This window comes from Pseudopipra pipra, chromosome Z (assembly GCF_036250125.1).
Source record: "Pseudopipra pipra isolate bDixPip1 chromosome Z, bDixPip1.hap1, whole genome shotgun sequence".
NCBI lineage: Eukaryota > Metazoa > Chordata > Aves > Passeriformes > Pipridae > Pseudopipra > Pseudopipra pipra.
Genome location: NC_087581.1, coordinates 42,646,408 through 42,666,942, shown reverse-complemented (window position 1 = coordinate 42,666,942; position 20,535 = coordinate 42,646,408). Strand labels below are relative to the sequence as shown.

The window sequence follows — 20,535 nt, the reverse complement described above, 5'->3', positions numbered from 1 at the left end:
GCAAACTATGACTAATCTCCAGCCCTATGTAAGAGCATTTAAATTATAAACTTTTTTTTTTTTTAGCAAGCTGTAGTGCAACCTGCAAGGTGGATTTGATATGCACAAATGTAAAAATGTAATTTTTTCTTTAACATTTAGTTAGAGAAAAGCTTGAAGTGTTTTATACTGTGACTTGTGACTTGCAAGTTTTGGTTTAACTGATGTCCTAGATGAACATAACATGTGGTTTTTTACCCTTAAAAGGATGGATTTGTTATATAATAGTTTGCACAGATGTCAAATTTTGCTGCTAACATCTAGTCCCTTTTTTTTTTTTTTTTTTAGTAAATGGGGATATGAAAAATTGCCTTAAGCACTTTAGATTTTTTTAGACTGGTTTTTTTTTTCCTTGAACTAGTGTCTGTCAGTACCCATCATCATACAAAATGAGCGATGCCACACTGCTTCCAGTGATGTTTTGTTGCAGCTGGTGCAAGTTCTGTACCTGCAGCTGGAGAGGGACACCTGGAGCCCAGGGGGTTACCTTTTTTCTATGTGAATCTGTTTCAGGGGTTTGAGGGGTTGTTCTTTGGCAGTGGATTAGACCTTTTGAATGTCTGTGGTTGAAGCCACCAGGCATGTTGTGCTTAATACTCCCAGACTCTTTGCTCTGGAGCTGATGCTGTGTGGTGGCAAAACAGAAATTTTCTGCTCTGTGACCAAAAGGAAGAGTTCTTTTTTTTTTTTAGTAATGATTGCTGGTAATCTTTCAGAGTTAAAACAATTTCACAACTTGTGAAGAACTAAAGGGTTTCCCCTTGAGCTCTTAATATATCACGAGTGTAGCTCCCATTTGATTCTGTGGAAAACAGTATGAAGAAAAACTGTATGAACTGCAACAACGGATGTCAGTGTCAGGATGATTAAAAAAAAAACATCCAGGGGATATAGGTGCTTCTGCAAACACCAAATATTAAATAAATGGCAAGAGGTGACAGGTTCATTTCTTAGCCGCCCTCTACACAAAAAAAAAAAAAGCAGAGGCCAGTGTATAAATCCTGCTTCCTTCCTCGTCCTGTGTTTCATATGAAGACTGAGGGAATAATCTGAAAGAATATTGGGCTTTGTCAGTGTTTTAGTTGAAGGACGGTGGTTGTTGGTGGGGACGGTGGTCGTGGGGTGACTTGTGTTGGTGTTGTCCCCCAGCATCACTTTGTTTGTGGCAGGGAGGAGCCTGGGCGTGTGTTCCCCTCGGAGCAGAGCCCGGTGGTCCCCCATGTCTCGGTGGCCCCTGTGACCGAGCATCCCTGGACCGGGGATGGAGCGGGGCGGGGGGAGAAGGGCGGTGGTCGCAGGGCAGGGGGGCGTGCGTGTGTGACACGATGTTTTGTACTAATACAGAAATCCTAGAACCTCCATGTGCCTCCGTTCTCTTTTTTTTTATCCGGGGCGTGTTTGGGGGGGGGTTTGGGGTGGTGGTTGGGGGAGCTTTACGACTGCGAGACGGCTTTACGACGTGTCACGAGGCTTTGCGGCGGGGGCGCCTTACGGCATGAAGCCGCTGTGCGGTGAGGGCAGCCGGGCAGGCGGGTTCCGAGTGCTCCAGGGGCTCCCAATGCAGAAAATCAACAGGAACGCGGTGCTGGCGCTCCTGTCGCTGGCCAGCCTCGTGTTCCTGCTCTTCCAGCTCTGCTACTACAAGTTCTACCTGTCGCAGAAGGTAAGGAAGCGCTGCCTCGGGCGTCAGTGGGTGGTCACTGCCGTCGTCGAGGGGCTTTGTGGGCGTTGATCCCGCCCCCTTCCCCCCACCCCCCCCGTAATTCCCTGGAGCGGCTCGAAATTCCCGCAGTGTGGGCGAGGAGACAGTGTCTGGTAGCAGGGGTACAGTCAGGTTTCGGTTGTCAGCCCAGTATCCAAGTCACTGTGTCATCCAGGGGCATCCCATGGGAATGATGCTCCAGCGCTAAACCGCCACGGCTTTTAAGTCTCAACTCTTGTTCGAAGACTTTTATATGAAAACTGAAGTCAAATCAGGACCCTTGGTTGGTCACCTGTTGGCCACAGGTTTTTCAACACTGGTGTCCTAGACAGAAAACCCAACGTTTCCTGCAGTTTTAGTGCTTTGTGTCTCAGTGTTCATAATTTTCCCCATATTACCGATTAAGTCCTGTTCTTATACCAGGAATGCTTTTTATACCTGCTTTTTTATACCGGGAATGCTTTTTATACCTGCTTTTTGTACCTGGAATGCTCAGGTATTGATTTTCTTGTAACAGAAAGAGTTCATTATTAACTGTAAATTAGGTAAATGTTACTGTAAATTAATTACTCAGGTGTTTTCATAGTTTACAGTTGCAACAGAGGAACTCTTTTATTTTTATAGAAGAACTGTGTAGGTATCAAGTTTCCTGACTTTGGGGTTTGGTTTTTTTTTTTTCCTTAATTAATTAATGCAGGCAGTTTTAGTGCCAGGTGGTGCTGCAACCTTTGACTTCTTTCTTCAGTTTCTGATGGTTAAACGTCAAGGCCATGAATGAGAAATTCTTCCTACTTTTGAAAAGCTTAAAAGCTGAGCCACAAGCTGCCCTGACCTTTATCTTTAGGATTAAATTGTCTAGAATTACACCTGGAAAGACTGAGGCACAGTCCTGCTGTCTCTCTCCCCCAGTGGTATTTGCCTGATAGTGTTTGTCATCTCCCTATTTTATGTTTACTGGCATACTGACTTGGAAACCTGAGGCCTCATCACACAATGCCTGCATGTCTGGAGGTCCCCGAGGCTTGTGCTGTACTTCTAAATATACCAATCCAGGGAAGTTGTTTATGATTTCACATTCAGTGCTGTACTTGAGTGACCAGAGGTAAAACCACAGCTATAACTCTAAAGTGCTTACTTGGATAAATGTCCATGAATGTCTTTTTAAGAAATCCTAAGCAAGGATTCAGCTGAAACTTTGGGGTTTTTTCTCATCTTTCTCTCTCCTCCTCCCTATCTTTTTTTTTTTTTTTAATAGAATGGAGCAGCTTTTTCCAAAGTCAGAGGAAGCCAGTCAGGCCAGGACAGCACTAGATGGGTATGTACATGCCATTGGTTCATACAGCTCTTCCCCAGGTCTCATCAAGAACTCACATGGAATTGCAAACTCAGGGTCCAAGTCTCTTCCCTCTTGATATAGTTCCATATAATAATAATAATAATAATTTAAACAATTTCAGTCCTCATAACCCAATGCCAGGGATGCCATTAGGTACTTGAAATGAGATTTTTTTGTTGTTGTTGTTGCTGTGTCCTGCTTAAGGTTTGCAGGATTGAGCACAGCCAACACATCACCTCACCCTTGGGGGGGAATGGGAAGCTCAGTTATCATATTTGTACTTAGGATTTGTTTGGAAACACTCTTACAGAAGTCTTTTGTTAACTGATCTCCCAGTGGAAAAACAGAATAGATGGGTAAAGGGAAGGATGTGCTGGGAGCTGGCTGCCTTTCAGTCCAAATGCAACATGATAACGTTGCTAGTTAGCAAAATAGCCATTTAAAGGCCCTGTTTCTGCTGAGCAGATGGGAAGGTGCTCTGGTTAAGAGCTCCTCCTGGACATAATCCAGACCAGCTGCTCCATGGGCTGCTTGCTTGTGCCAGGAATGTCTCACTGTTCTTGGAGATGACATCCCTTGGTGTTGGGTGTCACAGTCAGCTCCCAGTCTGTGGGCAGGGTTATCCTCAAGGTTTAACTGGCTCTTAGCACATCATCAGTGACACAGCAGAATGTTCCACGGTCCTGCCAGGGACCCACTGCTTTCTCCAGGGCCAGTGGAGAAAGTGGCCACATCAGTGATGTGTCCAGAATACTCTGTTTCAATGTGTTTCTCTTGATGGCTTGACATCAAGGCCATCTCCTTCTACCAGCTATTTAAGTTTCAACTGAAAGCATCTGTTTTCCTAGAGAAGTGATGGCGTTAAGGGAGAGGAAGTAGACACTTTTGCACAGATTTGCTTCCTATCATAAGTCCTATCTGCCAGTTCTAGTTACAGGTGTATTGTGAGCACATCAGTTACCTTTTAGCTCCATGTAACTGAAATCACTAAGAGGGTGGCCTTGCTTCTGCCTGCACCACACAGGTAATGCTGCTGCCAAAACTCTATTGGTCACCCACATCCTGTCCTTGTGTCTTCGCATCTCTCTGAAGCCAGAGCTTCTAAACCATTAAGTTTAAACGTTATAGTTGAATACATCAGCTACATTTTAAATAGTAAGATGGCTATGACTGCTGTCAATGCCATCTGTGTGCCACAGACATTTAAATGAGCTTGATTAAAATTCTCCACTGAGTCAAGTTAATAAATCCTCTCATCAGGCACAGAGATGGTACAGACTGGTACAGCTTTTAACCCATTAGTACTTGCATCCTACCTTCTCAGTCAGTCCTCCCACATGTACAGCAGTCCTTGTACCTGAGGTCTGGGCTCCCTGTTTGGGATTGAATCAAAAGCCTTGGTAAAGTCCAGGTGTGAACAGTGTCCATGGCCTTTGCCTTGTGGTTATGTGCAGTGTGCCTTTGTCTGGCTTTCCCAGACACATCCTTGTCCTTTATGGGTTTGGATGGGACTTTACAGGAGCTGTTGCTCCAGAAGCTTCCTGGGGGTTGAGTTTAAGGTAACCAGAGTTCCCCAGATCCTCCTTTTTAAAGATGGCACAAGATGTGCCTTTTCTCAGAACAGCTCCTGATCACTAAGACCTTTAAAGATGTTGCAGAGAAACCTTGAAATTACAGCAGACAGCTCCCTCAGCAGCCACATACACATCATATCTCATTCTGCAATCTCTGGTTTATTCAAGTGCTTTCCAACTCAGTCTAGAGTTGGAAAAAATCTTGAATTTAGCCTAGAATCCTTTCTCTAGTCTAGCACTCCAGAGCCATAGAAAGTTCTAACTGAAACTGGGAGGTTTTTACTCTAGTCCTAGAGACCTGAAAAGCCTGAGAGCAGTCTGTTCTTATGAAAGAGAAAACTTCCATTTGCACAGTTTATGGAAGTAAAATGTACACTCAGCAGATGTATTAGGAGATAACATCTCCTTTCAGTGGTTTGAGTTTTCTTCTCTCTATCAGAGTTTTAATGTTATATATATATATAATATTAGTGTTTAACATTGACCTCTGTATGCTTAAAGATGATGTTTCTGTCCTCTGTCAAATAGCACGTTGTTAGGAAGTTCCTAGGCTTAATATCCAGCCATAATATTCCAGTGTATTTGATTGATCCTTTGATTCTGGGACTGGTTGATAAAGACATTGAGCAGATCAGAAGCTCTCCTGATGGCCCCAGTCCAGAATGCAAGTATTTCTGTGCTTCAAGAGACTTCACTACATTTGCACTACTGGACAAAACATGGAAACATGAAGTAAGTGTCTATCTGCAGTACACATTTATATATTGTAATGCATTCAACTGTTCTATGATGCTGTGACATAGTACTTTCCTGTTTGTATGAAAGCGTCTGAATTCATTTTGTAGTAATATTTTAGGCAAAGGAAACTTTGTTTTAAAGTAAAAGTTATCCAGGTACTAGCCTGGATGCATTAAGGGTCATTTACAGAGAGCTTGAAGTTCTTAGAATATTCATAAACACTTGCAATAAGAGGCCACACAAAAAGAAAAGAAAGAAGATCTGTTAGAAAGGAAGAAGGACAACCTTAAGTCTGTGATGTAGGTGCAGCTGTTATAAATCTGGAGTTTGGGGATTTATCAAGGAGGAAATGCAGGTATTGATGTGACAAGACTGTAAAGATGATCGTAGTCTGCTGGTTTACATTTCTTTTAGTACATCCTTGTACTTAGTACCATTTCACTTAAATCATTGGTACCTCTGCTTCTCTTTGGTGTTAGGAGTTTTTTTTTATTGGATATGTTAAAAATAGAGATGTAGTTCGTAATGAAGGACAAAATTGAATCTAAGAGTATCTCATCAATTAAGTCTAATCTGGAAATATTTATTAGATTTAATTTGCACAGACTAAAGATACCAGTGACAAACTGCTTTTTGCTTTTTTTTTTTTAAAATAGAAAAAGCAGGAGACAGAAATGGTCTGTTACTATTTCACTGAAGAACTCAAGAGTAGTGTCACTTTGGACTTGATCAGCAGTTGTTTTACCCATGACTGTAAAGGAATAAGTTTGTGTGGCAGCACACTGATAGAAATCCATCTCCCCATTCCTTTGTGGTTCACTGATATCTGTAGCATCCAGAAGAGAAGCTGATATGCTTATATAAAACATTTCAAGGAAGGGCAATTGGAAGGATTTTCAGATGCTGATTGGCCCTTTTCTTATCAGCCAGAGTTTCTTTCCCTTTTTCTATGGAAATATGAAACCCTGTTACCTAGTGCAGTGTTCTGTGTTTGGTGAGATTCAGACAAATATTTATTTGCTTTATAAAAGAAGATTTTGCAGTAGTATTTTTCGTATTGGTGGTGTTGTTATTCAAGGACTTAAGAACACCAAGTTTGGCAGAAGAGTAATTTTAGAGAATGGTTTGAGAATGCAGCGGAGGGTGCTATGGCAAGGAGCAAACCTAGTCCAGGCATGGCTTACAATGTTTATTTGTTGTTTTATTGAATAGTTTGAAGGACAAAATTTAAGGAAATAAGGTGGTTGGAGTTGCTTGTGGCTGTTGATCTTCATCTTAGAAATTTTCGATTCATTTGTGCTTAAGTCTGATAAAAAAATGAAAATGGGTAATAATGTCAGTTAATAGTAAGCAATTTAGCATTCAGTGTTTGTTTTTCTAATCTTCAGCCTGCCCCAGCTCCTGCCTCTCTCGTTTTTTAGGTGGGTCTTTTTAGAACTGCTGAGAAAATGGGGTTCCAGTGGCTAAAGATTATAAACAAGGACCCCCGCTTGGATGGGATGGATGACCTGTCTGGAATGGAAATTCCCTTGCACTACATATTCAAGCTTGCATCTCATGCCATTCACCTGGTGGTCTTCTATGAGAGAAGTGGAAATTACCTGTGGCACGGACCCCTGAGGCTCAAGCAGCACATGGACAGAAAGTTTGTACCTTTCCGGAAACTCCACTTTGGTCGCTACCCTGGAGCGTATGAGAAGTGAGTTTGGAAGAGGGGAAGTAAAAAGCCATAATAACACTTCCAAAATAACTTCTGTGTGTAAAACTACACTCTTTCCTGGAGCCAGGTTGTAAAACTTACCTCATGTGTAATTCAGAACCATAAAGTGCAGGTAAAATAAGATATGGAGGTAAATCCAATTCTGATTTACCTGAAAACAAGAGCTTCACACTATTCATAAATTAAGAGCTACGTTTTAGAGCAAGTTGCTCTGCAGCCAGATTGAAGCGGACAGAAAGGTGAGAAAAGTAAGAGCAGTCATGACTGAGGTACCAGAGGATCTTCTGCTATGGTCAGTGGTTTACCATTTATATATTTAGAAGTTTGAAATCTTTTGATAGCCATCTGTGCTATCAACACAGGGGTGAAGTAGAAGTGGCAAAAAATTTATTATAGATAGATATATTATATAGATATCACAGTGTATCCAAAAGTTGAGTGTGGGTATGGAACATTAAATGAAAAGGGGAAACAACAGAAATCCATTCAGGAACAGTCCAAATAATCCGTGTTAAAAAAATTGAATAAAGAGAGGTGACATTCGTACCGTAAAGACATGTGCCAACCACTGGATCTAACTCATGCTCTTAATGTTCTGAGGGGATTCTTTTCTAATTTTTAAAAGCAAATAGCCTTAAAGTACAGGGTAAAATTTGGTTCTTAAGTGCATTCCACACTTAGACAACTAACCAAATACCCTGAATTTTCAAATGCACTAAACATTTCTGAACAAATTCAGTGCAAGTTGTGAGTCAGTAAAGGAATCAGTGATCTGACAAACTAACTATGGGCTTGTAGGCATAGAAATTCTTTTTAAACAAGATTTTTAAAGTGTATGGGGAATTTGTTGAAGCTCATGTTGCCTTTTTTTTAATATAGTTGGGTTTGATTGCATTTGGACAAAGGAACCACTGACTGTAGTGTGCATTAAGATTTTAACTGGAGTTAGAGGAAGAAGCACCTTGTGGTTTTTAAGGGAATTAAGTGGGGTAATGTGTTATCTTCCTTTCCCTGCAGACCAGAACTTCTGCATGTTTTCATTGACGACTTAAAAGTTCAAATCCCAAAAAATCCGTCCAGTTTTCTAGAGGAGATGTCACACTCTAGATTCCTTGAATGTAGGTACAGAGAAGCTCGGGCTTTCTTACAGGTTAGTGGTAATCAGGTTGTGTCTCTAGGATGTAATGTGTGTTCTCACTGATTGATTCAAACCTAGGAACAGTTCACTGTTTGCCTGAATGGGACTGTTTGCATACCTAAAGCTTAAACACAGACCCTGATTCTCATTCCACAGAGTTTAAGTGGTAATAAAATTAAAATTTTACCTAAAGATTATGAGGGAACCAACATGTCCATGGTTCTCACACTGTTACTGTTAAATAGGTCTCATGTAAATAAGAGTAAGATCTTGTGTATCTTTGTGGCTGAAAACTTTTCTTATGGCAATTCTCAAAGTTTTGTGTAGTGTTTCACTTTACGTTTTTTGAACTATGTGCTGCAGTTTCATGTTCTTCATTTGGCTCATTTGAAATGGTATATTTATTCCAAAGTGACTTATTTCATTGCTTTTTTGACTATGTAAGCTAATGGGTTTACCACTATTTAGAGCATTATATTACTAGCTGATTTAGTAGATAGTAGAAAAGTTTCTGCTGCAGTCTGGGCAGCATTTTGTCCTTGTAACTTGAAAGGGGACACGAGTTATAAAGTGATCAAGAGTTAATTAATTAAGACAATTAAACAATTAAGACTGTGGAGGCAGAATCAGGTCACTGAATCTGAGCCATTTCTGAGTTCATGAAAGGGGAAAAAAGGACAGTGGAGGCTCCATTCTTCAGTCATTTATGTCTTGGGGAAAGGGAGCATTCTTGTTCAGTCTAATAGGCTGTAGTTTCCTGTACATGTAGCAGGACAGTCACTTTACCCCAGGGTGTGTTGTCACTTCTCATGTGAAAGACAGGAAGGTCTATTCCCCTTCAACTCTGGAGCCTCCAGGCAATATTCACCTCCAGGCAGAGAAAATGTGGCTTTGAATGTTTATTGAACTTTGCTGGAGCTTGAATACTGAGATAAGCAGGTGGCACCTGTTTAGAAAAGTATTCATTTCAGCCGTTTGTTGCCCAAGAGCTCTTCAAGAAATCAGCCATGAGGCTGAGCGGTGTGTAGTTCCTTTGTTATACTTGGTGACGTTTGCCCAGCCTGCCGTTCTGATTTTGGCTTTGCACTGACAAAGTGCTGATTTTTGACTTTGCAGATCCTGCCACAGGTGTGGCTGGAAGGTGTTCAGGGATTTGTGTTCATGGTGTTTACTCCGTGGCCGTTTTTCCTTAACATTGAATATCCAGTTGTAACACTTGGTGGCGCCAGATAAACTAATCACGGAGTCCTGGAGGTTGGAAAAGCCTTAATGTGCCAAAGGGGACTGATTCTGGCCCTCCCTTCCCCCTGGGCTCAGGTTATTGACTTCAGCATGTGCAGAACAAGGGCTCATCCATGTTGCTGCAAAATTGTGAGAATCAGTGTCTAATATGTATTTTCTTAACCTACTCTACTGTGAATTTGCATTCTGCTGGTTTGGAAATACTGATGTTCCAGAGTTTAAATTTCAACTTGCCGTTTCAGTGCATGGTCTCAAACTTGGCTGTATATGTAAAACCAGATACTAGTCTAGATATTAGATAAGTAAATTTTTTAAAGTAATTTTTCCTTGGGACACTAGAAAGAATGAAGGGACATGTTTGCTCTCTGACAATAACTTTCTTACCCTTCCTTTGCCTTCCAGTTGTATCCCGATGATGCCTCTCTTGATGCAGTGGAATTCAGAATAAAAGCAAAATCCTTGCTTCACCTGGCTGCCCTGACACTCAATAACTTGGGAGTAAAGTTCTGGCTGAGCAGTGGAACATGCCTTGGTAAAACATTTGTGTTGTGTTGCATTTTTAATCTCATCTGAAATTTTAAACATTTCATCCTCCATTACTTGTGATGTCAGCAGATGCCAAATGTACTGGGTTGGAAGGTAGTATGTGGCATTAGCTGTATTGAAATAGGCCTTTTTGCTCCGGACAAAATGCTTTCTTTAGAAACCTGAGCCCTGGAGATGCTGGGCAAATTTCCACTGAAGCATTTAATTTTGACAGTTATCTTTGTTGTGTTCATCACTGCTAGAAAGTAATCAACAGTTCTCTGATCTGTGTGACTTGGAATTTACTGAAATGCTGGTGGGGAAACCCAGTGACGGACACATATTTCTGCTGTACATGTAGACTTGCCTGATTTTTCTCCCCATCCAATTTAATGCATATCACTGACTTTTAAAACATAGTTCATGTTTATTTATTTTTAAAAACCATCTTCTAATACAATGTGAGCCTATTAGAATAGGTAATGCAAGCTTTCAGTTCTACTGAAGATGGAAGTAGTACCTTATCCCTGGTGAGGATTCTTTTGTTACTGAAACAGTTTGTGAAAACTTGTGTGTGCACATTTGACTTGTATTTTTTAATCCTGGGGAATATAATTTTCTGAATGAACAGTTACTAAAAGCTCCCTTAATGAAACAGGCAAAAGGGTGTCCCACTTCTTGTCTTTCTCTTTTGCAGTGGTGATTGGAAGATGATTAACATCTTGGATGCTCTATAAAACAATGGTTGCAAATCAGAAGCACAGCTGTTGCTCTGTAGCTGTTCATTGCTGATTAGATTTGGGTCCAGATAAAGAATATTTTTTTTCTATAAAGACATTTAGATTAGAAAAATGAAGATATTTATCTTTGAAAGAGTTAGTGCTTTCTCTCTCATTCTTGGCTTTCTGGGGGGAAAGAGCTGTGACTGTAAGTGCAGTAACATTTGTTTTCTTTGTGGTTCATTTCAAACTAGAGAAAGGCAGAAGTCTTGTTTATGGCCTCAATCAAAGACTTCTGCCTGGTGACCTCATGGCAATTCATTTTTATGTTGCTTTTGTTCTACTGAATTCATGTTCCTCAATTAAACTTATTTTTTTTCTGGTTTATTTTCTCCCCCTTAGGCTGGTATAGACAGTGCAATATCATTCCTCACAGCAAAGATGTGGATTTGGGAATCTTTATAAGGGACTACAAAGCAGAAATCATTCCAGCCTTTCAGAAGGCAGGATTGCCACTGAAGCACAAATTTGGCAAGGTACAGAGATAATGAACACTTTACTTCATGTAGGTTTGTAAGTTTGAGTACAGTTGCAGATCACTTGTGTAGAAGTGGGTATCTGAAATCTCGTCATCAGATGCTTACTCAGTAGGGTTTTACCTAAACAAAGAATTGCTGATTTTTGTGTGTTCTCTTGGACTGTGTGTGAGAAAATACCCTTCTTAATAGCTTCAGCTTTGTTTGGGAAGTCTGAATTTCACCTCAGAAGTGTTTAATGAGTTTTAAAGGGGTCTCATCTGTGTCAATGGTGCTGAGGAAACATAAGGCAGAATTTAGTCCCTGAGATTGGATGGGCCTTGTCATATTGGGAGGATTGGCACTGAGATTATTTTGCTTGTAGCAGAAGGCAAGGAGATGGTGCTGAAGCTTTTGGAGCTAAAGGGAAGAAAGAGAAGGTAGCTCCACTGAGGTGCAAAAAAATTTCTAAGGTTCTTAAGGCATTTAAAAAAATTGCACAATTAGTGTGTTTTCTTCACTTAGGATAGGAGTCACCCTGTATATCTGATGAAAATAATTTTGTTTTCTGACCTGCTGATGAAAGTTGCCTTGTATTTTTATGTGTATATACATTGTGTATTTTTGTCTTGCAGGTGGAAGACAGCTTGGAACTCTCTTTCCAGGGAGAAGAGGATGTGAAACTTGATGTTTTTTTCTTCTATGAAGAGGAGGACCACATATGGAATGGAGGAACTCAGGCCAAATCGGGCAAGAAATTTAAGTAAGAACTGGATTTGTACCAGTGATAGGAAAGAAATTGAAGTTACTGTTTAGTGTTGGCATTTTTTGTGTTGTGGAGATTTTGCATTCTGAGACCAGGGTACTAGAAAGAGAACAGTCCTGTGCTTTACTAGAGAGGTGCTGGGCTCAGGAAATCCAAAGCAGTGCTGGCATATCATGTATCAAGCAGATCTTATCTGACTGTGACAAGCTCCAAAGTTACATAAACACCAAGATGAGAAAGAAATCTCTAAAACACAAATCAATTTTGCAGTAGAAAATTAATCCTTAGGTAACTATCGTAACGGGGAGACATGGCAAAAAACTGTCCTTGCAAAGTAAACCCCATAATTTGGAATTTTAAGGTAATGATTTGGAATACTTTATTGACTGTAGTGTTGTGACAGCAATGCACATGACTACTTATTGTTCATGTTGTGAAAATGGAATTTTGAATAGGATCCTAGGTGTCTTGTTTCATACCCTTCAGTATTAAATGAGCAACAGCTTCCTAATCTAGTCAGCAAACTGAATATACGTTTTCTTAGTTAAATTTGTTTCTTTCCATCACCCACCTTCACTCAGAAGGAGACAGTTGCAGACTAATTGAAAACCTTGCTGACTTCTCTAGGATTTCTGTAGGATTATCATAGAATCATAGAATCAGCTGGGTTGGAAGGGACCTCTGAGATCATCAAGTCCAACCCTTGATCCACTACCACCATGGTTACTAGACCATGGCACTAAGTGCCACATCCAGTCTCATCTTAAAAACCTCCAGGGATGGAGAATCCAGCACTTCCCTGGGCAGCCCATTCCAATGCCTGATTACCCTCTCTGTAAAGAAGTTCTTCCTAATATCCAACCTAAACCTCCCCTGGCACAGCTTAAGACCATGCCCTCTTGTCTTACTGATAGCTGCCTGGGAGAAGAGACCAACCCCCACCTGGCTACAACCTCCTTTCAGGAAGTTGTAGAGAGTGATGAGGTCTCCCCTGAGCCTCCTCTTCTCCAGGCTGAACAGCCCCAGCTCCCTCAGCCTCTCCTCACAGGACTTGTGCTCCAGTCCCTTCACCAGCCTTGTTGCTCTTCTCTGGACCTGCTCCAGCACCTCAATATCCTTCCTGAACTGAGGGGCCCAGAGCTGGACACAGCACTCCAAGTGTGGCCTCACCAGCACTGAGTACAGGGGAAGAATCACTTCCCTGGACCTGCTGGCCACACTGTTCCTGATCCAGGCCAGGATGCCCTTGGCCTTCTTGGCCACCTGGGCACACTGCTGGCTCATGTTCGGCTTCCTGTCAATCCAAATTTCCAGCTCCATTTCTGCCTGGCTGCTCTCCAGCCACTCTGTCCCAGCCTGTAGCGCTGCATGGGGTTGTTGTGACCAAAGTGGAGGACCCAGCCCTTGGCCTTGTTGAACCTCATCCCACTGGAATCAGACCATCTCTCCAGCTTGTCCAGGTCCCTCTGCAGAGCCCTCCTGCCTTCCAGCTGATCAGTGCTGCCACCCAGCTTGGTGTCATCTGCAAATTTGCTGATGGTGGATTCAGTCCCCTCATCTAAATCATCCATAAAGATATTCAACAGGACTGGGCCCAACACTGATCCCTGGGGGACACCACTAGCGACCTGTGCTAACTGGATGCAGCACCGTTCCCCACCACTCTCTGGGCTCAGCCCTCCAGCCAGTTCCTAACCCAGCAGAGAGTGCCCCTGTCCAAGCCATGGGCTGCAGCTTTTTCAGGAGAATGCTGTGGGAGATGGTGTCAAAGGCCTTGGTGAACTCCAGGTAGACACATCCACAGCCTTCCCCTCATCCAGCAGGCAGGTCACCTGATCATAAAAGGAGATCAGGTTGGTCAGACAGGACCTGTCCTTCCTAAACCCGTGTTGGCTGGGTCTGATCCCTTGTCCATCCTGCAGGTGCTGTGTGATTGCACTTAGGATGATCTGCTCCATTTTTTATATTTTGCCTGAACTGTATTTGCTTATATTTGTCTAATAGGAACTTAGTGAACACTGTGGCAGAACATCCAGTTGGTGATAGTGTCTGAGTCCTTGTCTTAATTTCTTAATTCTTAAAGGTTACAAACGTGGCTTTCTAATTCAATAAGAACTAGATAATAACTTTGCTTAGGCATAGAAGTGTAAGGAAGCCAACCCTCTAATTCTGAGCTAGTGCTTCTTAGTCTTAGTTTAATGAATACAGAAAAGGAGCAAGAAAACCGCTTGTTTACCATTATAAAGGCCCCGAGCCCTGACAGAACATAGCTGTTCAGAATCCTTAGCCAAATAATTCCAGTCTTTAGCCCTGTCAAAATTTTGGAGGAAGGTAAAGTGAGGAGGTCAGTCAAAAGAGAAGTGATTGTTTGGTCATGCTGAATCCTAAATCCACTCTAACAATTTAAAGGAATCTCACTAGCTGATTATGTGATATTAGAAGACATATTGGTTGCTACTAGATCATCACAGAGAAGGGTGGAATTTCTCTTCTAAGATATTTATGTTTTTAAACCTGAAATGTAAAAGATGTTCAGAAAGCTAAATATTTGCGAAAGCATACTTTCTATACATCTTCCCACATGAAAGCGTGGAAAACTGCATATTCTCTCATTTAGTCTCTAAAATATCTTTTCATAGTCCATTTTAGTCTGTTTCCTTGGAAAGCTGGTTTCCAAACCTCACAGCCTGTGTGTTTTGCACTCCCATGTACAGAAATACTTTCCCAGCATTGCGGACACAAACAGGGATGTGCATCTTCCTTATCTTGTCTTGGAGTTGCAGCAGTTGAAACCTCCTGTTTGTTGCATTCTCCGGCAGAGAATAAGTATCTACAAAAACTAACTCTGGGAATCAGATCTGTACTTTAGGCTTTAATCCTTAAAATGAGTTAATTCCTAGGTTTTTAATTAAGAGGACTTTGTGTGTCTAATCCTTTCAGTGCTTTCATGTCCAAAGATTGATAAAACTGAAATTGGAAGAAAAAAAATTGTGAGTAGTGTATATGTACCAGAGCCTTGTCCCAGCAACTTGGCATGAGGAAATGGTGAGCAAGGATTCCAGCAGTATGAAGCAATACTGAAAAGCATTGTTTTTTTTCAGTCAGTGTAAACATCAGATTTTTAGTAATAGTTAAGTAATTATTTGGGTAAAACTGACTTTTTAATTTGCAGATTAGTTTATTTAAGTTACCTGTATGTTCTCCATAGAATTATTATTCAGAGCTTTCTATCTGGAGGATATATCATTTCAGTGGTTTGCTGATAACTTTTTTTTTTTAAATACATGTCCACTGATTTCTGACAAATTAATTATTTCCTGGGTTAGTAATAGCTGAAGAGAATCACAGAACAGATTGACTTGGAAGGGACCTTAAAGATCATTTCATTCCAACCCCCTGCTACAGGCAGGGACACCTTCCACCAGACCAGGTTGCTCCAAGCCCTGTCCAACCTGACCTTGAACACTTCCAGGGATAGGGTAGCCACAGCTTCTCTGGGCAACCTGTGCCACCTCACCACCCTCACAGGGAAGAATTTCTTCTTAATATCTGATCTAATACTGCTTCTTTCAGTTCAAAACCATTCTCTCTTGTCCTATCCCTACACGCCCTTGTCAGAAGTCCCTCTCTGGCTCTCTCCTAAGCCCCTTTTAGGTACTGTAGGGCTGCTTCAAGTTCTACCGGTAACCTTCTCCAGGCTGAATAACCCCAACTCTCTGAACCTGTCTTCATGCAAAATAGCTATTTGATGTTCACAAATCCAGTAATAAAGTTTACCTTCTTTTCCCCTTAGTATCTGGCATTCTTTTGCTTTTTTGTTTAGTTTAAAGTTAATCAGTAGTCTCTGGATATATATCCAGAAAATGTTTGATCACTTTGTTCTTTCCCTCCACTTAAAGCATAAAGCAGAGTTATTTTCTGATACTATTTCCTCAGAGCTTAGAAATAAAATTAACTTTATGCTTACAAGAACAAACATGGAGGGGGTGGTTCTAGTTCATGCAAATGCACAAATCTTTTAACTTTTTTTCAAAAGGACTAAGTACTTATGGTTTCATTTTAATCTGTGGAAAGGAATTTTAAGTTCACTTTTTTTTTTGTGGAAGTCTTCAGAGCTTCAGAAGTGCAAGTTACCCTCTGCAGAAACAGTACATAGACTTTGGCATTTATTTGTTTAACACATCAACTCTGACACTGTGCTCCTATAGGGTGTCATCCTGATTAAACTCTGCAATCTACCTGTGAACTTCCACTGCTCTAAGTGTGTCTGGCCCTCTTGACACCTTTCTAAAGAGGGAACCGTGTAACCCCATTTGTAAGTGGAAAAACAGAGGGACCAAGTCATTTCCTATAGGTGGCAGAATGATATTGAAATAAACAGCAAAAGAATTAAGAATGCTCCTTCCTACACATGAGGCAGTTTCACCACTTACTGTTGATAACACCCTTGTCCTGTATGTGAATAATATTTCATAGATAAGAAGTTATGAAATAAGAGAAAAAATAGTAGAATAAGCAGCTTGCTTTCTCCTTGAACTTACTTATTGAGAGGTTTATGTCAGTCTTCTACCAGTGACTGTGTTCTTTTATTATGACACAGGTATTTCTTTCCAAAGTTCACTCTGTGCTGGACTGAGTTTGTAGAACTCAAGGTACATGTGCCCTGTGAAACCCTTCAGTATGTTGAAGCCAACTATGGCCCAGACTGGAAGGTTCCTATGAAGGTGTGGGACTGGAAGAGCTCCCCATCCAACGTGCAGGACAATGGTGTCTGGCCTGTCGACGAGTGGGATGATGTTATCCAGATCTACTGACCCCTGACTGCTGTCAGAACATGCCTGCTGCCCTCAGAACTGTCCACTTGTGATTGATTCCCTGTTGCCCAAAGGCATCAACATCCGTTCCTTTTGTAACTTCTCATGTGTTTCCTAAGGAGACATTTACCTTCTTTTTGCTTAACAGGTATTTTTTCACCTTCACCATGCATTTTCCAGGTGGTTAAAGGAGAAGATGAAAGGCAGATGAAGAGAAGGGAAGCTGAAAGAAGAGCTGCACAAAGGAAATAGAGAAGAAATGTTATAGTATACAGGCAGTTGATTGTTTTAAGTGTAGGTGGCCAGGTGGATTAGACTTTCCTGGGATCATCAAAACCTTCAGATAGTTCACTTCTCAAACTTCAGAGAGGGTTAAGATGGAAAAATCTCAGGTAAGCCCCTCTTTTTTCAAAGGAGATCCTGTGAATATTCATCTTCTAAACACTAGAGTTACAAGTACCTCAGATGTCCTTGATTTGAGACTGACACATTCCTACAATATGCAACAAGTTGCTCTTGGGAGTGGAGTGTTTCTGTTGCATAGAATCCGCATGGCCAACCTGCTTTACATGTAGGAGATAACGGTGTAATACTAAATGAATGGATGGAGAAACTATCCACATTGGATGTCTTCCAATCTGCTTTTTTCTTTTTTAAGAACATGAAGTTGCATGCTGCTGGGATGTATTTCCCATGAAAAGAATAAAATTCTGGTTTTGACATCTCAGTTCCTATGTTCTCCCTGTGAAAGTTTTGACTGGGTTTCAGAAAATTAGAGCTATCCCTATCTACTTTCTTGCAAGTAGATGGAAATGGGGGTTGTTTATAGTTTCTTGTTCACATGGGCTTACAGAACAGAGGCCTCTGAGCACTGCAGATCTTCCCTCTCAGCATCAGCAGGACTGTGTACAAGTACCAACTGCTTCATCAAATTTGCAGCAGCATAATTGAAAGTGAAGTGTCAGTGCAACATGAGGCTTTGGATGGGAAGAAAGTAGAAGCCTGACAGCTCTCTCCTGCTTCTGATTGTGCTTTTCCTTAATGAAGTGAGCTTTCTTCAGCAATTTGGAGGAGGATATTCACTTTTAAAGGAGTATGTGTCCAAGTTTGTTCCAGTGCTGCTGTGCAGGGGACAACAAGGGCACTAGAGCTGCTTGTGAGTTACAACTACAGTACATGCTACAGACCCAGGAGTACTGGTGAATCAGTGCCAAGGCACTGGATGGCACTCATGTTTACTTGCAGCAAACCTGTATCTGTTCATCTGCAGTTTCTAGCAGTGTCCAAAGTGTGTCCAGTTCTGGAGAGGTGGCATAGCCACAGCCCTGTGACAGTTTTACTGCTGCATTATTCCAGGTGCACTCTGGGGCTTCCCTGCTGTTGTCCTGGAGTGTGCTGCATGCTTTTTCCTGCCAGTCCCTTCAGTTCCAGTTTCTTCTGCCACTGGAGCTCCCAGAGTGAATTATCTATCAGCTTCTGGCAGCGACTTGTTATGATTGATGGCTCTTCAGTTGGTATGGTAACTTTGTTAGCTTTGCCTAATTAAGAAGAGAGAGATGTGAAATCCTGCTAACTTGGTAAACATTACATCGTATAAGGGATAATTTCTCAGGTAGAATTTTCTGTATTTTTTCCTTTAAGTGAAAAAAGCTAATGTACTTATGGTTTTCATGTTCATAACTCTGTTGTCATGAACTTCTTTGTTTAATAACATGCAAAAAGCCTGTAAGTTTTTCAAGTGTGATAGATGCTTTAGAATGAAAGAAGAGATGCTGTCAGAAAATTATAATCCTGTCAAATTTTTGACTTTGTAGATGAAAAGACTAATGGAAAAAAACCGCATGCCCCTGAAAGGGAGAATGTCTTGAACAGTTGATTATACCTGTAAGGTATTCTTCAGGTTAAACTGTTTTCTCTTCAGAAGATACAAGTGTGTGTTTAACACTGATTAAAAGAAGAAGAGTCTAATTTGCAACTCAAGATGCTGTTTCATCCTTTGTTTTGTCATCTTGGGCAGCATTTACCACACTTCATTGCAGTTACTGTGACATAATGCACAGAGAAAAATTTTGAACTGTTTCTTACACTGCTTATTGACTGTCTGTCTTGAGCTTTTGTTTTTTAATAAAGATAACTTGGACACAACAGGATATTTGGAATAAGGCAGGTGCCCATTTGTAGTAGAAAGGATCCTTCAACTGCACAAACAGATTGCACTTCTGCATGTCTCCTGTCATGCTTTATGCAGTGCCCTGACCCGAGATCTCCTGCTTGGACACAGATAGAGTCCCAAAGGGTGGTGTAAACATCATGGAACTGCTGCTGTTGGAAAGTTTGAGGTGCAGCCTCACCATTCCCATAGAAACAACCAGATCTAGGCATGTTTCCTGTTAGGTTCTCCTGAATTGCCTCATCTGAAATTGATTCTTAATTCTATGTTACCTTCCTAACTTACTAACCACCTTCATTTTGAAAGTACTCTGCAGCGGAGGGCAATGCCTAAATTCTCTTAGTGGTCTTAAGCAACAACATGTTGTTATCAGTTACCTTGGCTGCACGCCTGGTGTCCACTGAGACACTCACCCTCCCCCAGAGGGAAAAGGAGGAGGGAAGGGGGGAAAGAAGAGGGAAAAAAAAAAACTTGCAAAACTGAGACTGCTGAGAAAGGCAGTTTTATATTTACACAGAGAAGGAAAAATAAAAGAACTATAAGCACTATACACACGGGGAAAACTGACAATAAAGACTACTTCCTCACGAAAGGTGTTTTCCTCCTCTGAATAACAGCCGTCTATCTCATGCAACTGTCCCAGAAGAGAAGGAGTTGTTTCCTTCTGGTCTCTTTATATCTGAGCTGACATAACATGGTATGGAATAGCTTATTGGTAAAATATACATCAGGTAACCTATCCTAGTTCCGTTTCCCTCCCAGGGAGGGTTACAAACCCACTACAATCTCCACCCCTTATTCCATACCATTTTACATCACACTCATATCCCATATTCACCTATATCCTGCGCTTATACAGGTCTTGTCTTCTATGGTTGTCTTATCGTTGAGCACCAGCATCAGCTTAGTTCGGGTCTTTCTCATCTGGTGACTTATTTCCTGCAACATACAACTCAGAATACAAATTAGTTTTTTCCTAAGGTTAAATCTTGAGGCTCACATGGGGTTTCTCCGTCTTCTCTCATTATCCACCAAGTATTTCTTGGTCCTTGAGCAAAAACAATCCCACTAATGGGTTGCCTTTGCTTGAGGCAGGGTTAATCCAAACTGTTTTACTTAACATACCTCTCAAGTGAATTACTGGGACTTTGTCTCCATCCACAGTGTGAAGGGACTCCGATTGGGCAGGGCTGGCTCGACTGACAGAGCCTCTAGTGTTGACTAGCCATGTAGCCTTTGCTAGATGCTGATCGCAATTCTTGAAAGTCCCCCCACCCAATGCCTTGAGAGTAGTTTTCAGCAGTCCATTACACTGCTCAACTTTCCCAGTGGCTGGTGCTTGATATGGGATGTGATATACCCACTCAATGCCATGTTCCCTTGCCCAAATAGTAGCTAAACTGTTCTTGAAATGAGTCCCATTGTCTGACTCAATTCACTCTGGGGTGCCATGTCGCCACAGTACTTGGCCTGGGCTTCCTGCATGGCAGGCAAGAATTCACTACACATGTGTATATATATGTACTTCGGCAGCACA

The 20,535-nt window shown here is 41.4% G+C and overlaps 1 protein-coding gene across 2 annotated transcripts; it reads left to right on the top strand.

Annotated features, from left to right (window-relative positions):
• The first annotated feature begins 1,513 nt into the window (after positions 1-1,513).
• FKTN (fukutin) lies at positions 1,514-18,975 on the top strand. 2 transcript variants are annotated; one of them, XR_010426701.1, is made up of 10 exons: positions 1,514-1,702; positions 2,997-3,056; positions 5,180-5,383; positions 6,811-7,088; positions 8,127-8,259; positions 9,892-10,021; positions 11,136-11,269; positions 11,884-12,011; positions 16,615-17,220; positions 17,682-18,975. XR_010426701.1 is itself a non-coding variant. In XM_064641876.1 (9 exons), exons 1-9 carry the CDS (start codon positions 1,535-1,537, stop codon positions 16,826-16,828), a joined length of 1,449 nt encoding a protein of 482 aa, XP_064497946.1. In that variant the 5' UTR covers positions 1,514-1,534; the 3' UTR covers positions 16,829-18,975. The 2 variants fall into 2 exon arrangements, 1 of the variants encoding a protein (XP_064497946.1); XM_064641876.1 differs by having other exon boundaries at positions 16,615-18,975.
• Positions 18,976-20,535: the final 1,560 nt, after the last annotated feature.